This window comes from Perognathus longimembris, unplaced genomic scaffold, assembly GCF_023159225.1.
Source record: "Perognathus longimembris pacificus isolate PPM17 unplaced genomic scaffold, ASM2315922v1 HiC_scaffold_4573, whole genome shotgun sequence".
NCBI classification, from domain to species: Eukaryota; Metazoa; Chordata; class Mammalia; order Rodentia; family Heteromyidae; genus Perognathus; species Perognathus longimembris.
Genome location: NW_025959905.1, coordinates 1430 through 18252, shown reverse-complemented (window position 1 = coordinate 18252; position 16823 = coordinate 1430). Strand labels below are relative to the sequence as shown.

Below are 16823 nucleotides of genomic sequence, written 5' to 3'. Positions count from 1 at the left end.
TTGTAAATATGTACTAATATATTTGCATATATTTACATGGTATGGTCACCTAAGAAAAGAAATCTACCATACTTTTAAAATCATTGCACCCTACCTATACACAATGGAATACTACATAGTGATTAGAAATGATAAAATAGGGCTGGGAATATGGCCTAGTGGCAAGAGTGCTTGCCTCTTATACATGAGGCCCTGGGTTCAATTCCTTAGCACCACACATACAGAAAATGGCCAGAAGTGGCGCTGTGGCTCAAGTGGCAGAGTGCTAGGAGCAAAAAAGAAGCCAGGGACAGTGCTCAGGCCCTGAGTTCACGGCCTAGGACTGGCAAAAAAAAAAAAAAAAAAAAAGAAATGATAAAATATTGGTATTCGCAGGGAAATGGTCAGAACTTGAACAAATAATGTTGAGCGAGACAAGCCTAGAACACAGAGAACAAAGGGGCATGGTCTCCTTGATATATGACTGTTGGCGGGGGGGGGGACAGTAGAGACCAGGTCTATGAAACAAAAAAACTTCTTGTCAAATGGTATTTCCACAGGTTTGGGTCAGCGACCTTAACATTATATATCTAAAAACCAAACAACTACTAAACATAAAAAGGTCTAAAATAGACCTCTCAGTGGATCACAATAGCTTAACAGCTATATATATATATGATCATATAAGACAAGGATAAGCAAGCTCTATTATTGACATTATATTTAAAGTTCTAGGTGAATTTCCTTTGGCGTACGCCACATGGCTTCTGTATATGATTTTGGTACACTGGGTATTGTATATATACCTACCTGATCTAGGGAAGGGAAAGAAAAACAAGGGTGTAAGATATCACAAGAAATGTACTCACTGCCCTATTATGTAACTGTACCCCTTTTGCACAACACCTTGTCAACAAAATTTAATTAATAAAAAAAAATTGCACCAGGAAGGTAGGGCATGAAACAGAAAGAGGATAAAAACAGCTATGAAGTCTTTTTTTAAATCAATTCTTGCTATTATTTCATTAAAACACATTTTTAAAGAATTCATGGTTTTTTAGGATTAGAAGCAAAAAATCTGGTTTTATTAAAGGAACAGAGCAAACATTAAATGTCAGAATACTCAGAAGTAAATGAAAGCAAACATGGAACTATGCTCTATTTTTCAAAAGGACCTAACATTAAAGGAAAGAAGTTAGACGACAGAATCTAAAAGGGAACACCAGATTAAAGTAAAATGTATTTCTTTTTAAGATTAGAGAACTGAATTTACCACACAACACCAAAGAGCTCTAGTGGGAAAGAAGGAGTGGAAAGCAGAGAGAACTAACTGTAATTCTTATCTCACAGGACAGAAATGGATATCTTCTATTTCGGAACACACCCCAATTTCTGCTAGGAAAAAATGTAAGATAACCCAAAGCTTACTTCATAGAAAGTGAAGACATCTGATCATTCTACTTACTATATATCACTGGACAACTTCCAAAATATCTTATAAAGAGATTTACATCCAAGGCAGCACTAGAAAGAATCAGTTTCAAAGTCGGGTGTTTTTGTAACAAATCTCTTAACTTTGTAAGTAAAAAATCACTAAATCGATCCCGTTCATGTACTTCATCCTGAATCAAACAAATAAAACCATGCAACAGTTAAAAGTTATGAATGGGGGCTGGGAATATGGCCTAGTGGTAAAGTGCTTGCCTCGTATACATGAAGTCCTGGGTTCGATTCCTCAGCACCACATATATATTAAAAAAAAAAAAAGCTGGAAGTGGCGCTTTGGCTCAAGTGGTAGAGTGCTAGCCTTAAGCAAAAAGAAGCCAGGAATAGTGCTCAGGGCCTGAGTTCAAGCCCCAGGACCAGCCAAATACAAAAAACAACAACGTTATACATGACAAATCTTTAAACTAATGGTACGCTAGACTTAACACAAGTTCAAAATAAACATGGGCAAGGTTAATCAGTCAGTCTTAAGGAAGACTGTATGATAGACAATTCAGAATCAAGCATTAACAACTCTGCAAAACAAAGTTCTGTCTTTCATACAGCATGTAAAACTACATAAGCTAGAATAAATCGTAAAGAAGTAGAGTTTAATACAGCTCCAATATAAAAAAAAATAGTTTAAATATCCTGCCATGCAAGTACAAAAACTTGGGAGGCTGAGGTAGTAGGGCAACAAGTTTGAGATCAGGCCAGGAAACCTATCAAGAGTTCATCTCAGGGGCTGGGGATATAGCCTAGTGGCAAGAGTGCCTGCCTCGGATACACGAGGCCCTAGGTTCGATTCCCCAGCACCACATATGCAGAAAACGGCCAGAAGCGGCGCTGTGGCTCAAGTGGCAGAGTGCTAGCCTTGAGCGGGAAGAAGCCAGGGACAGTGCTCAGGCCCTGAGTCCAAGGGGTAGAGTGCTAGCTTTGAGCAAAAAGGAAGCCAGAGACAGTACTCAGGCCCTGAGTCCAAGCCCCAGGACTGGAAAATAAAATAAAACAAAAAGAGCTCATCTCAAAAATATATGCATATATAACATGCTTCTGTTAGCACCAGGAGTCAAGTGCATCTTCTGGCTTAAGTTTCCAACAGGTCTTATTAGAAGCTTATATAACTTAATCTTATTCATCAACATTCATAACTTTATTTAATCAACAGCTAATTTGGCAGATGACTTATAAGGGAAATGCATACTAAAGGAAGGAGGACTGAGTAACTTTAGAGGTGGAAAAACAGAATCTTCTATATAAAAAATAGATCATTTTCCCCCATGTCTTATTTTCCTCATAAAACTTGAACATAAGAATACCTTTATTTAACACAAAATATTTCTAATAATAACAAACAGAAAAAAGTTAATCAGAATAGGCTGCAATTACAGATTTAACTGCTCAACAATCTGAGTAAATTCAGCAGCATTCTTACCACAATCACATGAGTCACCGTTGACAAGGTGCTATCCCCAGCCATCAGTGTGCGAAGCAGCACTCCATTTGTGCAAAATGTCAGCAGTGTCTTTGGAGAAACTCTTTGTAAGAGAACAAACACGGTGCACAATTACCAATCTTTTATGAGATCAAAAAATAATTGCCTAAAGTGCTGGTCTTGTATGTAGTTTAATAAATATTAGTAACAGTGTGATGGCTTATTATGAAAGTTATATGACGTATACATTTTATGCATGGTAATCTCACATATTTGTTATTGCTAACAGTCTTATTAAGTAGTGTATTATATTAAAAAAACTCAACAGGTTGAAAACAACCTTAATTAGGTATTTCTTACTTGGGGAAAAAATGTATCACAAATTAAATCAATTTTCAAAATCACTAACGAAGACAGAGAAATAGTAGTAATTGTCAAGAGGTGCCGTGTGTCCCACCAGAAGCTGAGCATCCTTAATCAGAAGGTCTCAAATCCAAAGCATTTGGGAAATGTTAGATTTCAGTGCCCTTCTGATTACAGATGCTCAACCAGTAAAGTTGATTCAACTATCCCAATTTCTGAACATCTGATGCACTTTTGGTCTCAAGTATTCCTCATAAGGGACAATACTCAATCTGTAGCAATGATGGTAAACTTCAGTCACAAACATTTGAGTTCTTACTGTAAGTGTTAATATCAAGCCCATGTTCTAGATGCTGAAGTAGCCTCATTTTACAGGGTAAACTGAAGCTCAGCAAGGTGAAATAACTTGTACACATGATTAAGCTATTAAGTGGGGTTTGTACATCTAGTCCAAACTATTTTTCAAACTATTTATTCAGGGACTGGGAATATGGCCTAGTGGGTAGAGTGCTTGCCTTGTATACATGAAGTCCTGGGTTTGATTCCTCAGCATTACATATATAGAAAAAGCCAGAAGTGGCACTGTGGCTCAAGTGGCAGAGTGCTAGCTTTGAGCAAAAAGAAGCCAGGGACAGTGCCCAGACCCTGAGTCCAAGCATCAGGACTGGCAAAAAAAACAAACAAAAAAAACTATTTATTCAAAACCTCACTAAGTTTAGACATGACATCAACATCCTGGTGCAAAGTGATCACTGAATTTTCAACTAACATGCTGAGCACTGGGTAATCCTAGCTACTCAGGAGGCTGAGCTCTGAGGATCACAGTTCGAAGCCAATATGGGCAAGAAAGTCCATGAGATGTTTATCTCCAATTAAGCATCAAAATCTGCAGAAGTGGAACTGTGGCTTAAGTGCTAGAGTGCTATCCTCGAGCCCAGGCCTAGGACCAATACAAAAAATTTTTCTTTTTCAACTAACACATCCTTAGTTTTTCATGACATGTATACACTTAGTCTTTTCTAAGCATGAGAAGGAGGACTGTCTTTACCTGCTTTCTAATCGAATCTGATAACCAATTGTTTGACCAATTCTTTCCCTTCTCTCAGCAGCAACTCTTTCAGCCACAGCAATGGCTGCTAATCGTCTCGGCTGCGTACAAAATATACGGCAGGGGATACCATTTTTAAAGCAATCATCTAAGAGGAACTGAGGAATCTGAAATGAAAGTTTTAAAATATTATGAAATGCCATGCATTTTTTCATTGCCAGACAAATCCAAATGATTCAACTAAAAAACTGTTAGAACCAAAAAAGTTCTCAAATAAACAAAAATTGAGGAAATTTGTTGCTAGTATATATGCCTTGAAGGATTTTTTTTTTAAATACAGAGAAGGAAAACAAAATAAGCCAGAAACTCTGATCTTCACAAAGAAATGAAGAACATCAAATAAAGAATAGATTAAGGTAAAATAACTTTCTTTTTCTTTTTCTCAACTAAGCTAAGACGTAATTTGCTTAGAATAGTGATAGTATGTAATTACATATGATTATGTATGTATCCTATGTGTGTATACATGTATGCCTATAAGTTAAGCACAATGAATGACAGTAGTTATACAAGGACAGTAGGGGCAGATTGTAAGGACACTGTTATTTTAACCAACTTTCACCACCTGTGAAGTGGTAGTGATAACTGAAAGTGGACAGTACAGATTTGTATTGCAGGTGCTGGGAATATGGCCTAGTGGCAAGAGTGCTTGCCTTGTATATATGAAGCCCTGGGCTCAACTCCCCAGCACCACATATATAGAAAACAGCCAGAAATGGTGCTGTGGCTCAAGTGGCAGAGTGCTAGCCTTGAGTAAAAACAAGCTAGGGACAGTGCTAAGGCCCAGGACTAGCAAAAAAACAAACAAACAAAAAAAAAAACCAGACGTGTATTGCAAACCCTCTGTCTACTGGAAAAAGCCAAAGATAATGAAGAATAGTATCCTACACACTGTAATCTACATAAAGTAACAAGCAGCATCATAGGGCAGGCACAGATAATAAGCTTAAAGATACAAAAATTCCAGAAAGAGACCCAAGTATAACCAAAACATATGTTCACAAATGGCATACTAAATTAGGGGGTAAATTAAGTAAAAGATGTATTTCAACAAATACTGACATAAAGAAAAAGATTCCTACTTGGTATGAATACAATGAATTCCTAAGAAATGTTCCAAATAGAAGTATTAGAATAAAATATTTGTGAAAAACATTACTTTTAATTTTGAAGTAGGAAATATCCTCCTTCACATGGCCTAAAAATCTTTTAAAAATTATGATTACATGAAAGTGTTAGAAACAAAATACCCTGGGAAAAGCTAAAAAGAAGAAATTAAGAGAAATTATTTTTAAATATTTAATAGACAAGACATATATATATACCACATAATGTATTCTAAAAAATAAACTCAAAATTATTTAAACAAAAGAAAAATGGAATATAAATAAGAAACTCGCACACCAGACATTAGTAGCACACCTGTAATCCCAGCATTCAGGAGGCTAAGGCCGGAAGATTGTGAGTTCCAGCCAGCCTGAACTACATAGCAAGACCTTGCCTCAAAAGAAAAAGAAGAGAGAAAAAAACTCATGGATGATAAACAGATAAGCAAATAAAAAGATACTCAAGTATCATCTAAGAATCCACGAAATGAAAATGAAAACATTTTTTCCTTATCAGGTTGATAAAGGTACAATATTTATTACCATGCATATACACACATTATTCTTTAGTAAAACAAAGGGACGGGTTATAACCATATGTATGTATATGTGTGTGTATGTGTGTGTGTGTGTATACATGCATGGATAAGCACAACACCAATCTTGCTAAAAGTATTAGTGACATCGTTAAGTATTAAATAATTTTAATAGAATCAGTTGCTCTAGCTAATAAAATTATAACGATAGTATCCTTACTATGGCGTCTACTTCTACAAATTTATCCTAACAAAACTCCCAGAAATAGGCAAATACATGTTAGGAAACAGTAAGAGTGAGGTTCCTGCTCTGCCAGGGCAGGTAACATCTGGACACTTCAGTTCTTATTCCTTATCTGTGAAAAGAGATAATAAAAAACCTACTTGTTTTGAGATTATGAAGAGACTGAAAAAATACAGCTCTTATAAACAGCTTTTTTCTTATAAACTTCACTTTTTATCATTATGAAAGTGTTCAGGAATACATAGCTATTTTTAAAATGAGGTAACTCTCTAAGTACTGACAAAGAAAAATATCTACTATCTGTTACATGAAAAAAATACAGATGTCGGGGCTGGGAATATGGCCTAGTGGCAAGAGTGCTTGCCTCAAAAAATACAGATGTCATTATCTATATTTATTACCAAATGCCCATATGTGTGCCTGTGTTCTCTTGTTGAAAAGAGAACAAAATAATACACACTTTGTCCCTCAACAACAACAACCACAAAAAAAAATATTGTAGGTTCCTAACAATACCACAGGAAGAGAATATGACTCTATCTTGCCCTTCCTATATAATATGTTCCATGATGTTATATAATGAAATTCAAATATTCATTTCTTAATATTAAAAGCAAAATGATACTTTTTTAAATTTTTTATTTTGTATTAGTTGAATTTGGCTATTTCAGTATTTAAGTGAATCTTGCTATCAGTTGTTCATTAGTGCACTATTGGTGGCATTTAACCTCCAAGGGACTATTAGTCCCAGTTCATAACTAGACATTCTGGCCCAGGGTTACAAATCCCCCTAAACCTTCATACCCATCAATGAGGAAGCTGGAATTTGGATCCAAAGCTCCCAAGTGCCTCCCTTGGTACCAAATGACACCAAAACAGCACCTGCCCCTCTCATTAAAGTACAAATGTGCGAGTTAAAAATAAATAATTTTAAAACATTTCCTTTCTACAGATTCTCCAACCGTACTTCTAAGAATAATTTATTTCTAAAATAACCATGAGAATAACTAGAGGTTTCTATTTTTAAAACACGTGTAGCATTCTCTGGTTATAAAACTATAATATACGACAAATTTTTTTCTCGAAACATCCAAGAACAAACCTGTGTGGTCTTTCCTGACCCAGTTTCTCCTACAATCAAAACGACTTTATTTTCCTTAATTATGTTAACAATCTCTTCTTGTTTCTCAAACACTGGCAAAGACTGTCTGAATGCATCAAATTCTGATTCTCCTCTTTTTACTGGAACTTGAGGTATGCCATTGTTGAGCCGCCCACTTGTCTTGCTCATTTCTCTATTTTCTTTGAAAATGAATAAAAAAGAAAATATTCATGAGAAAATATTCTCGATATTTTATGAGAAAGAAGTGCTGAGAACAAAGGTAAGTAGCTTTTATGTAACCCAAGTATTCTTTCTTCCCAGTCTATACTTAGCAAACAGTGCAACAGTGCTTCTCCTACCCAGCTGTGTATCACAGCATGCACTACAAATGCCATAAGCACTAATTACAAAGCAAACACTTCAAAAGTATTCTTTATGCACAGCAAATAAAAGTTAGTAATTCAATAACCACTAAAATCTAAATCATTTTCAGGTTTGCTCTCAACTTTATCACAGAAAATTAACTTTGGCTGGGAATATGGCTTAGCAGTACAGTGCTTGCCTTGCATGCATGAAACCCTGAGTTCAATTCCTCAGCACCACATAAACAAAAATGGCTGGAAGTGGCGCTGTGGCTCAAGTGGTAGAGTGCTAGCCTGGAGCAAAAAGAAGCCAAGGACAGTACTTGGGCTCTGAGTCCAAGGCCCAGGACTGGCAAAAAAAAAAAAAAAAAATTAAAACTTTGAAATAATAAGTAGTGTTGATTATACTGTTACATACAATGTGAAACAGCATTAAAAAAGCTATCCAAGTTTAAGGTTATACATCTGTGATTAAGTGATTACACAGAATAATATGTATAAATACAAGGTTGTGATGCTTAACGAATTTCCTAATTGAGCATTTTAGCCCAAGTCCACATTTAACTAAGCCGGCACCAAGAAGTTGTTTTGTTTTGTTTTGTTTTTAATTCTCTATGCAGATCAAAATATTTTCCTGTGCTTATATTTAAAACAAGTTCTTCTGGGTAAGGCATGTAGCTTGGTTGTAAAGCACTGGCCTTGTAATGCACAAGACCCTGAGTTCAATCCTCAGCACCACCAAACAAATACAGCTTAAAAAGTAAAAATAAAAACTAGGCAATACAAGTTCTTTATCTTAGATTGTATATTTTCTACACGTTATGGATGCTCTATCACATGAATTTATTACTACCATGGCAATAAAGTAACTTCCTCACTTTGGAAGTATTCTTCCAAATAATAACTTGGTATATGTGTGTATGTGTGTTTTGTCAATCATAGGGCTTGAACTCCCAGTCTAGGTGCTGTCCCTGAGCTCTTCAGCTCAAGGCTAGCACTCTACCACTTGAGCCACAATGCCATTTCCAGTTTTCTGGTGGTTAATTGGAGATAAGAGTCTCACAGGCTTTCCTGCTTTTCCTGCTGAGGCTGGCTTTGAACCATGATCCTCAGATCTGAGTCACCTGAGTAGCTAGGATTACAGATGTGAGCCACCAACACCCAGCAACAACTTCTTTTTAAAATTTACATTTGAGAAAATGCACTGACAATTCTGCCCCATCCCTTAGCAGATGCTAACTCTCTCAATCAAACTCCTAGTCATTACTGCATCAGGTTAACATGTCACTTAGCACACTGTAAATATCTAATACTATAATATCTCTCAGAATAAACTTGGCTCAACTCCATGACATGCCTTAACATGGCAATTTGCTTCATACTTTTCACCACCTTTAGTTAATTCTAACAAACTATGAAAACTTATTTTCACAATTAGTTTTTAACATCTAAAATGGAAAACAGTCATCAAGTACAAAAGAAGATAAACAAGGAAGCTCCCAGAGCATACGTACCAGCTTCAACTGCAAACACATTTCCTCTTTCTGTTTTAGGCAGAAGTTCAGTTCGCTCTTTATTGGTGACAGGAAATCTCTGAATTAGGCTCCTAACAGCATGTTTTGTGTTATGAGTCAAATTACAGGTCATCACTGCATGAGCTGTTTCTGATCCATCTTTCTTCTTCACGGTTAGGTATCTATTTGCTCCCTTCCTAAATATTAACAAAAATCATTATTTACTATAGTCAATTCATTCACATATGATGTATGCCTAATTAGAAATCATGTCTTAAAAGCAAAACAATGGAAATGGTTTGGGAAGTCCCAAAGAGCTGAGTAAGGACAGATTTGGAGTTCAAGTGGCCACAAGATCATTTTCAATTAAAATTTGAAAATGCTACAATAAACAGACTTATCCACATGTGTAAAAGTGCCTGTTTAGCAGACTTTATGATGGATGAAACATCACCAGTTAACACATGCTTGGAAGCACAGAGAAGGAAAAATTTTGAACAAAACAATCTAAAAATGATAATGAAGTCTGTGGCTGACAGTTCATATGACTATGTTCCACTGAACACTTCCACAGTGTGTGGGTAATAACCTCCCATGAAAAGCTGGTAAAAGCAGATTTTAGTGCTTAGACCAAAATGAGTAACATAGAAGAAGTAACTATTTCAATACTTATTTTTTGTTTGTTTGTTTGTTTGTTTTTGCCAGTCCTGGGCCTTGGACTCATGGCCTGAGCACTGTCCCTGACTTCTTTTTGCTCAAGGCTAGCACTCTGCCACTTGAGCCACAGCGCCACTTCTGGCCTTTTTCTATATATGTGGTGCTGAGGAATCGAACCTAGGGCTTCATGTAGTAGAGGCAAGCACTCTTGCCACTAGGCCATATTCCCAGCCCCAATACTTACTTTTTAAATAAAATAAATTTTTCAAAGCTTCTAGCTCTACCTTTTATTATAAGGTAATGAGAATCTAATATTGTTCAATAAAGTTATTTCCTGGAACTTTATTTCTTCAACTAATCCTCAACTGATAGTTCCTGTTAGGACTTCTGTAGCTCTAAGAGTATTATGAAAAATGTTACACACAGGAAGTCCCCAAATGTGATATAGAGAAAGCAAAGGGTGGTACTGGTTAGGAGCACCTGCTCTGAAGGCACACAGACCTGGGTGTGGTCTACCACTTAGTAAGGTGGATCTACGAGCTAAGAGCCATCAAGCTCAAGTGACTATTCGTGTGGTTAAGATTACAAATGTTAAGTGCAAGGACAGCAAGAGTGGGCTATAAACAAAAGCTTGTCATTATAATCAAGAAAAAAGTAATTCTTAAAACTTTTACCATTTGTGAATGGCACTATCACATTATAGAAATGAGCAACAGAAATACAAATGCCATAAAAAGTACATGCATTTTATAATTTCCCTGATTTTCATTAGATTTAAATATTTGTCAACAATTTCATATTCTCTTAGAACATTAAACTACAGATTAACCCTACACGGTTTTGGTTAATGAAGTTTCCAGGTATAGCTTTCATTTTACCAAAATTTTTATGTTCTGGAGATTCCTGACTGAATACTTCAATAAAGTATAAATTTTCCATGTAGTCATGTACTCCTTGAGTGATTAAAGATGCTTTTAAAAAGTTTAAAAAATGGTTAAATTTTAGAACTGGAAGTGTGGTTCAAGTGGTAGAGTTCGATACCAGCACGTTTGACGTACACACACAAATACAAATACACACACACACACACACACACACTATAAATTAACCTAAAAACTTCAGTTACTTCCATAAGTAAATCAAAATTAGGATTCCAGAAACATTTTCTAAGGTGCTTTTCCCAGGGATCTCTCTGAAAGTTCACTAACTATTCTGAACTATTCATTATGGTCAATTATTCATCCCTTCATATGTTGTTCATAAAATCTGAACTGGAAGAGACATGAACTATGCTGAGACGAGTGCTGAAGCCTAATTCAGGAGGCTGGTGTTCATCAACTAATAATCTCTCAAATACCTGGTTACATGATAAAAAATAATATTTTAAGTTCTATAATACAATATCCTGGTTTAAAAAAGGTACCTCCAATGTTATCTATCAGCTACAGAAGGTTTTACCATATTACATCTTTAACTATATGCAGTGCAGTAATTAAGCACCTAAGATATGCCAGATACTACACAGAAACTAGAATTAGAAAACTGAGTAAGACATACTCCTTCCTCAGCGCTCAAAATAATGGATCAAAATGAATGCTTCCTAACATAGATTACCTAACACAGTAGCTAAATATAAAATAATTCGCTGGGCACTGTTGGCTCACACCTGTAAATCCTAGCAACTCAGGAGGCCAAGGATTACAGTTCAAAGCCAGGCTGGGCAGAAAAGTCCTTGAGACTCTTATCTCCAATTAACCACCAGAAAACCTTAAGTGGCACTGTGGTTCAAAGTGGTACAGTACTAACTAACCTTGAGCAAAAAGCTCAGGGACAGTCCCCAAACCCCATTGTTCAAGCCCTACAACCAACAAAAAAGGTAAAAACAGTAAGGAAATTCAAAGTTAGCTTTCTGTAGAAACAAAGCATTTAAAAAATCAGTATCTAAAAAAAAATAAATAAATAAAAATAAAAAATCAGTATCTAGTAAATAAACACTGTACGAAGTTTGCTCAAAATGAAAAGGAACTAAGAAATCTTCTAAGAAGTAGGTCTCAGCCTGAAGATTGTAGGCTTGAGCAGCTGATTAAGTAAGCAAGTGAGACCGTTTCCCTCAGTATCTCCTTCCTTCTACCTCTCCTCCAGCTCTTCAACATTAACTCCTTCCCTCAGCTGCGTGTGACCCAATGTTAGTGTTTACTTAGTGTGGATGAGTCCCTGGATTCAATTCTTAGAACTGTAAATACACAAACACACACAAACACTCCATACTCCACAGTCCTAGCACTCAGGAGGCTGAGACAGGCAAATGTCAAGTTTCAGGCCACCCTGGATTACAGGTTGAGATGTTGCATTAAAATAAAAGGGTTCCTCAATTGCCTTCCTTGTTCTGGTACCTTTTTTCTTTCTCTCTCCTTTCTCAGATGTTTCTCCAATCTGTATCACCTTTCAAATTACCATGTTATTGAACAGAAGTACAGGTAGTCTGTTTTACCTGCTCTGTCTGTCTGTTCTACAGGGCTGCTTTCTATGAGTAATTTCTAGACATCATAAACTGTGCAGTTTAGAATTTAAAACCATCACTTAACCACAGAAATGACATAACTATATAGAAGCTTGTTTTCCAGTGCAGGCCCCAAACTTCTTAGCAGCAAGTCTGAAACCCAAACAGATCTGAAAACTAGAAGTTGTTTTTGTTTTTTGGTGTTGGCTGTGAAGCTTAAAATCAAATGAGTTTGGGAACTGTCCCTGAGCTTTTCCACTCAAGGCTAGCATTCTACCACTTTGAGTCACAACTCCACTTCTGACTTTTTTGCCCCCTTTAGGTAACTTATTGGAGATAAGAGTCTCATAGACTTTCCTACTCGGGCTGACTTGGAGCCATAGTCCTCAGATCTCAGTCTCTTGAGTAGCTAAGATTATAGGTGTGAGCCACCAGCATCCAGTTTGGAAGTTATTTTTTATGTTTGCAGCAACTCTGGCAAGAAAGCCTGATTAAATTGACATGAGATTATTAAGTCATTATGAGGTGTGAATATTTATACATTTTCCAATAAAAATATTAATGGAACTAAAGGTGAAGCCTCTACCTTATTAGGAGTACGGTGTAACACACAACAAATGCACTCCTGATGCCCTTCTAAACTCTGGAAGATCTGAATCCCAAGACATGTTTGGCCCAGTTGTTTTGAAGATTATGGCTCCTGTATTTTCCTTTTCAAGTGTAGCATTTACCCATCTAGTAGACTGAGTCATATAAACCTAACCAAGTTTACCATTCTTTTAGGATTTACCTTGGTAAAGTTCCAAATGCACATGTGTCTAAGCTAAAGTCAGTTTCAGTCAGTACTCTAGATATTCATATGCAAGACATTCTATATTATCTTATAATCCACATGTTTTTATCAAAAACAAAAATAATGTACTCTATCAACTTCAACTTTTAAACTATCTTTTTCTTACATTTTAAAAATCTCACCTTCAAGGAGTTCAGAGTATGACTCCAAGATGCACCACTCTACCCATTAGGACTGTTTTGAACTAAAGGCAAATGTGAAAAAGCAGACAGAGAAAGAGCACTCAGTCCTACTGCTTCTGGTCAAAACAGCAGGCTGACTCTTAATCACAGAGACAACTGCTAGTCAAACCCCAAGGCACCAGAGAAGCCTGCAAGGCAAATCTTGTTAAAACCTCCTTTATCTTCTAGCAGTCCAACCCAGCAATTACAAACTCCAAGCCCTTTTCATTTGTTGTCACTGTTTTACAAACTTTACTGGGCAAGAGAAGATGCTATGTAAGACCTAAAGTTGAATTTATCTTCACTGGGCTCCCTCAGCATATGTGCAATGCACCTTTTAACAAACTTCTTTTTCTCTAGTTAATCTGTCTTGTATCAGTCTAAGTCGCGGAAATTGTACTTCATTCTCCTCCCCTTCCCTAGAAAGAAGAGGTGAAAGAGAAAAAGGAAATAGCTGAACTTGGTAACGAGCTGAGTTTATCTACACTCACTATAATGTAAAATGCAGAGCTAAGAGGGGAATAACTAAATGTAGTAAGACATGTGTATCCTTCTCTTGGTAAATAATCTTCCTGTAAGGGTGAGTGTGGTGGTGTACACCTGTAATGCACCAGGAGGCTGGAGCAGGCAGATTGCAAGTTCCAGTCCAGTACGTGCCATTCAGGCAGACCCAGTCTCTAAAACAAAACAAGGAAAATTTATTTTTAAAAAGAGTTATCAGCTTACCCTTTACTCTTAGAGACCAAACCAAGAGACTGACTCAATCGATGAATAAAGGCTCTTTCAGTACTAGTCAAAGAAGAGGGAAATTCCATTTCTACACAGAAAAAAAGAGTAATATCATTAGTGAACAATTGTCTTGCAAGTAAAGCAAATATAAACACAAAATATAAACCCTATATAAGAAATGTTATTACATCTTGTGTGAAAAGTAAACATTAATTTAATAACTACCAACTGAGTTAATTTTTAAATATATTAAACCTAAAAAGGATTCTAATTTCACCAAAGATTACTCTTCTCAAGTAAATACTCTTAGTACTTACTTGCATAACAAAACATTTATTTTTTTTGATATACTGTAAAATCTCAACATGAACCATACTGTCTTAGCTATCAAACTATACAAAATTCCAATTTCTTTTTTTTTAGGGGGGGGGAAATTAGGGCTTGAACTCAGGGTCCAAAGGCTCTCCCTTAGGTCCCCTCCCCCTCCAAGGCATTCTACCCCCTGAAACCACAGCTCCATTACCAGCTTTTCGTTGGTTAATTGGAAATAAGCATCCCATAGACTTTTTAAAAAAAACTCAGGCAGGTTTCAAACCACAATCCTGATCTCAACTTTCTGAGTAGCTGGAATTTCAGGCACAAGACATGAGCACCCAGCTCAGGATTCCTATTTCAGACTGGAGATGTTATATATGGCTGAGACTTCCACTGTTTTTGGAGGTTAAGTTCACAATGGCTGGGCCCAGGTCTTTACCCTTGGGGACTATCAACCTGCCCAGCAAAGAGTCTCCCCCTGAACAGCAAATCCGAAGGAGCAATCACCCAGTAGCGTTGTGCAGATACCCTACCCGGATCAACTTCAAGTCCTGCATTCAGGCGAGCTGGGGGCAAACACACTTGTCGCCTTAGCTAGTGGGAAACCCGTTTTTTCCAGGACCAGATCAACTTGGGTCCTGCATGATGCCACTGAGGACAAGGAGATTTGTGGACTTAGGAGGTATGGAACCCGTTTCCAGGGCCAGATCAACTTCGATCCTGCACGATGCCACTCGGGACAAATAGACTTGTGGATTTAGGAGGTGTGGAACCCGCATCCTGGACCACAACAAGTCTAGTTTGGCTAAGTGTCCGGCGCGGTGTATACAGGACCCAACACAGCATCGGATAATCTCCAGTGCACTCACCTGTTTGATTCTCTCCCTCCTCCCCGCCCCCCGCCGCCTCCTCCCTCTGCGTTTACAGCTTAAAGGTATCTCAAGTGAGGCTACACTGGCGCTTTATTTGTTTTATTTTGGGTAAGGACTTCCCAAGGCCTGCAAGACGCTGGGTTGCTGCAGGGAGGCCGGGGACCGGGCACCTTCCGACTCTGACAGCCCGGCCCCGGGCTCGGCGGCCCCCCCCCGGGCTCGGCGGCCCCCCCCGTCCCGTCCCGCCTGTCCGTCCCCCACCCCCCACCCAACACCACCGCGGTGTCCCGGCCCTGGCGGGGGTCCCGCTGCGAACCCCACCTCGCTGGTCCCCATATCGGAAGCGCTCCAGGGCGATGTTCACGGCGATCTTCACCTCCTCGTCGATACGAATGTCCTTGAGTCCCTTGGCCCGGCCGCCGCCCCCGGGACCCCCCGACGCCGGGCCGCCCGCGCCCGGGGCCGGCGGCCGCGGGGAGACGCTGCTGGGCCTCGACATGGCCCTGAGGAGATGCTCGCCCCGCGCTGACGCCGCCAGGCCTGCGGTGGGAGGTCGGGTACCGGGGCAGAGACAGGGAACCGGGCGCCTCAGGCGGGCGGCTCGGCGGGGCAAAGGCCGCTGCCGGTCGGCGTCACCAAACAGCCTTCCCTCGGCTCACCAGCCGCGATAGACGGCGGGCAGCGCGCCACAGGAGTAGCCCCGGCAAGGCCCGGAGTGCGCGTGCGTAGAGACGTCCGCGGCGGAGGGGAGGGGAGGGGAGGGGAGAAACGTCGGCGCCGTGACGTCAGCACGTCGGTCGCGTCCGGCTCATGCTGGGCTGCGCCTGGCTGCTCACCGGATTTCTTCTCCTCTGAGGCGGCTCTTCGGGTTCACCGCGCAGCCGGTTGCTCAGGTGTAACTCTCATTCTTTCCTTCAGCTTTCCCTGCGTCTACCTCCTTCTTTCCAAACGGGATCCCGCGAGGCGCCCGGCACCGGTGCCCGGCGCGCTGTGCGTGGGGAGCCACACGGCCCGGCTTCCCGCCTTCGCCTCGCGGCCTGGCGTGCCGGGAGGGCGAGCCTAGCCGTCCTGCCCCGCACACAGCTAGCTGTCAGTCCGTTTCCCCTTCAGAGAGACGGCGTGTGACTTTATTTCCCCTCTGCTGTATAGCTAGCTGCCCCCCGGGCAACATTCGCGTGGTGAATGTTTTTATTCTGTATCTGACATTTCCAGATTTCACCGACGGACACGACTGCCTGTTATCTAGCAACCCAGATAAATGACTCTGACAGACCCAAATCGAGTAAATGCCCAGGTGGTGGTTCTGAGTGAAAACTCAAATAGGTTGGGAGCAGTAGGGACCCTTAGCTAGGGTGGGTAGGGAAGCTAATGGGAACCCCACTGAGAGGTCTGGGGTTTCCCCCTAATATCTAATCTCAACCTCCCTGACTCCTGGAGATCTAGTCTTCCCCAAAGAGCAACTGAAGCGATTTTGTTTAATACGTGTGTGTGTGTGTGTGTAT

The 16823-nt window shown here is 39.4% G+C and overlaps 1 protein-coding gene across 3 annotated transcripts in view; it reads right to left on the bottom strand.

Annotated features, from left to right (window-relative positions):
- The window catches only part of LOC125344879 (3'-5' RNA helicase YTHDC2), a 48900-nt gene extending 32873 nt beyond the window's left edge, over positions 1 to 16027 (bottom strand). Inside the window, exons 1-7 of one of the 3 annotated variants that reach the window (XM_048337183.1) lie at positions 15643 to 16027; positions 14132 to 14222; positions 9235 to 9431; positions 7359 to 7558; positions 4311 to 4477; positions 2900 to 3002; positions 1445 to 1601 (exon numbers count right to left, since the gene is read on the bottom strand). In XM_048337183.1, the coding sequence (XP_048193140.1) occupies positions 1445 to 1601; positions 2900 to 3002; positions 4311 to 4477; positions 7359 to 7558; positions 9235 to 9431; positions 14132 to 14222; positions 15643 to 15820 (1093 nt within the window). In that variant the 5' untranslated portion in view covers positions 15821 to 16027. Of the gene's footprint in view, positions 1 to 1444; positions 1602 to 2899; positions 3003 to 4310; positions 4478 to 7358; positions 7559 to 9234; positions 9432 to 14131; positions 14223 to 15642 lie in introns of those variants that run through there. The other 2 variants (XM_048337184.1, XM_048337185.1) reach the window with 2 other exon arrangements.
- Positions 16028 to 16823: the final 796 nt, after the last annotated feature.